The 3,491-nt window shown below is 19.3% G+C and overlaps 1 protein-coding gene across 1 annotated transcript; it reads left to right on the top strand.

Moving 5' to 3' along the window:
- Positions 1-2,434: 2,434 nt before the first annotated feature.
- Positions 2,435-3,491, top strand: PGO_000835 (variable surface protein; the record flags this gene model as incomplete). Its single annotated transcript, XM_028690843.1, has 2 exons — positions 2,435-2,452; positions 2,574-3,491. Coding segments are annotated over 2 exons (936 nt in total), but the record flags the coding sequence as incomplete, so codon positions are not given.

Genomic DNA, 3,491 nt, shown 5'->3' with positions numbered 1-3,491 from the left:
ATTATATAAATTTTTATATTTTTTGCAACATTTTACATTAAAACAAACATTCTTCTTATATGATATAAATTTTTACCATATAATTTTTACACCTGATTCACGGAATAACATCTTTTATAATATTTAGATTTGAAAATTGCAGAATTTTTCATTATTAAAACGGAGATCATAATATTAATAGTCTTGCTACTAATATATTTTATATATTTATTCTGATTTAAGATAAATTAATAAGTAATTTTTTTTAGAAGAGAAGGAAATATTTATATGCCTGTTTTAATTTTTAATTGAATATATATTTAAGTCATTATTAGAAATAATAACACATATCTAGGTAAATGCAGGACTGAATTAATAATAAGAAATGCATTTTTTTTAACAATATGTGCTTGAAAAAAGTTATGTTTTTATTATAATTTTTTACATTTTTCAAATATTTAATGTTATATTTTTATTAATTAATAATTATTTAATACACATTAAATGTATTCAACCAATACTGTAAATTATATATACATAAATGTTGTAGATATCTCTAAAACAATATATTTTTATTTGTATTATAGATTATTTATTTAGATTATCTTTAATAACTATTATATATTTGTCATAAAACATTTATTTACACTCATATATTTTTATAATATTTTTTCCCCCGTGTACTAACATTTGTTTTTTTAAATTTTAAGGGAGTTAGTAGTAAAAAAATTATTTTACTAGTTATATATATAATTTTGATAGAAACTATCTAGTATAAATGATATATATTTTTGTATTAAAACATGCTTTAACACTTATTTTCACAAGATAATTTATTAGCTGTTTGATTTTGTATTATTATTGATTATTTGTTCGTAATATTTAAATTATTATAAAGATATTTAATATATTACTTGTAATATAATAGTAATAATCAATTTATAGTAATACTTTATGCTATTGTTAATAAATGAAAAATGCATATATTTAAAAATAATTATAGAATAATTGTTTAATATAGAGACATGTATTTTTTATATTTCGTAATTATATTTTTAGTCTCTTAGATGTACATGATAAAATGCAATTAACCACATAAAATTATATGTTTTTCTAATTTCGTTATATATTACCATAAGTTAATATGTGTATTTAAGAGTAATTATTAGTTGAAATTATATAATCATTAATAATACAATAAAAGAAAATTGTAATAATAAAGATTTTTAAAAAATACATTAAATTAATAAAAATTACAAACATTATACGTAGTTTTAAATACAAAATATATTATTTATATAGATTAAAAATTTTTATGATAAATAATAACGTTATTGTTAACCTTATGCGCAAATAATTTCTATATTTTATAAGTATGATACAAGTAAATAAAAAAATATGCTCGAATATATTTTTACGACGCATACTAATGCTCTTATGAATTAATTTGGTTTACAAATTTGTAATTATACAATATTTATAAGTGATATTTAAAAAATATATTTCATTAAATAAATTTAAAATTTTATAAATATTAATGCAATTGTTGAATAATATGATTATTCTTATTAGAAAGTAATAACTTCATATATGTCTAAAAAAAAATTACTCATAAATTTTTAATTAAAATATATATTTTTTCTCATATGCAAAGTACAAATATATAAAGAGTTTTATGAGTTCATATTATATCCAGTAAAAATAACATACAATAAAAAAAAAATTTTATATGTTGTAATAATAAATTATGATAGTAACAAATAAAAAATATTTAGAATTTATTTCTTCTTGTAAATTAAAATATTATTGTTAATATCAACAATATATAAATAGAACAAAATAATTATAATATGGAAATAGTGGAGGAGAACTTTACGAATTCAGAAAATAATAAAAATTTTTAAGAAGTCTATTAAATTTTAGCGTGAAAAAGTAATGATTTACTTCTTTTTATAATATAAACAAATAAACCACTATTAATATAAATTATATATATGAAATAAAAATAATAATATTGTGTATAAAAAAACCTAAAATATTTAATTTATCCCATAGTATCTATTATTTTTTGGTTTAAAAAACTTGTGTATAGATAATATATATTATAACTGTAACATACACTATAATATTATGTACATTAATATGAATTCCAAACAATTCTTTACACAATCATATTATAAATATCATTGTATGGTTGGTTAATATATACATTTATGTAGTATACATTATAAATAACTACACATCCATATTTCATTGAAAATAATATTAAAATAATAGCATATCATAATGATATATAAAAATAGACAAAATGAATAACACAAATTCTTAATTCAAAATAGTACCATATATATTCTTATAAATATTATTAGAAAATTATCAGTACATTAGTAAATAATCAATGAATTATATGCTTTTTTTATTTTGTTTATATATCACGTTTTAAGATTTGTTAATAATGGTAGCTCAGTTAGAGGTAGGTTTTTTATATAATGTAAATGGTTATTTACTTTAAGATAAGATATTTCTAATTAAATTATTTATTTTTTTTTTATAAATAAAAAATATTTATTTTATCATTTATTTTATGTGCACAGGATGATGACCTTAATAAATTACCTTCAAAACAAAAGTACGCTAATTTCAATAATCCTGATGTACGTTGTAACGATGCATCTTTTTACAAATATGTGGAGTCTGGTCTAAATAAAGAGAAATGGCAGAAGGATGTTTCTGAGCAAATACTTAATTCCTTATGTTATATATATAAAAAATATAAAAGTGAGAACTTTAATAGTGATGATTGTGATTACCTATACTATTGGTTAAATTATATAATATATTCTAATATAACATATCAATTACATTCTATACGTGTTATAACAATACTTGATTTTTTACTTCAAAATAATGATGGTCGGAATATATGTCATGATAATAAATTTAATGTCAATAAAGAAAATTATAGGGATATTAAGCTGTTATTTGATTTTTCGAGGGATTATGATACGCTTAAAAATTATTTTAATAATGGTTATAGGTTTTGTAATAGCGATTTTCAGAAATATGTAAATGAATATATCATAACGTTTAACACGTTCAATCGCGACTGTAAAAAACAAAAGAGTAGCGAAGAGACTTGTATTGCGTTTAATGAATATTTTAAAGATAAGAAAGATCAGGACTTAAGTGAATGGAAATGCAATGTAGGAGTAAGTACAGATAGGTTGATATCAACAGAAGGAAATCATGAAAATCAGGAAGAACTTAGTGAACCTGATATAGTTCATCACGGAGAGGAAAAGAAAAAGTTACAGCAAGAAACTCTTCGAACAGAGGAAGAGAGCGCTTTCACAGGCTCAATTTTTAGAAATTCTAATGTCCATATTGGACATTCAAAATTGAGATCCAATATTGATAATAAAAACAATTCTTCAGCTTTTAAAGTTTCAAAGGCTATGACGATTGGATCATTAGTTATAGGAATTACAGTTTTTTCTATTTTTTTTTATAAT

The sequence above is a fragment of the Plasmodium gonderi genome, assembly GCF_002157705.1.
Source record: "Plasmodium gonderi DNA, contig: Pgo-contig_77, whole genome shotgun sequence".
Lineage (NCBI taxonomy): Eukaryota > Apicomplexa > Aconoidasida > Haemosporida > Plasmodiidae > Plasmodium > Plasmodium gonderi.
Note: the sequence above shows the minus strand (reverse complement) of the source record. Positions and strands in the feature narration are given on the sequence as shown.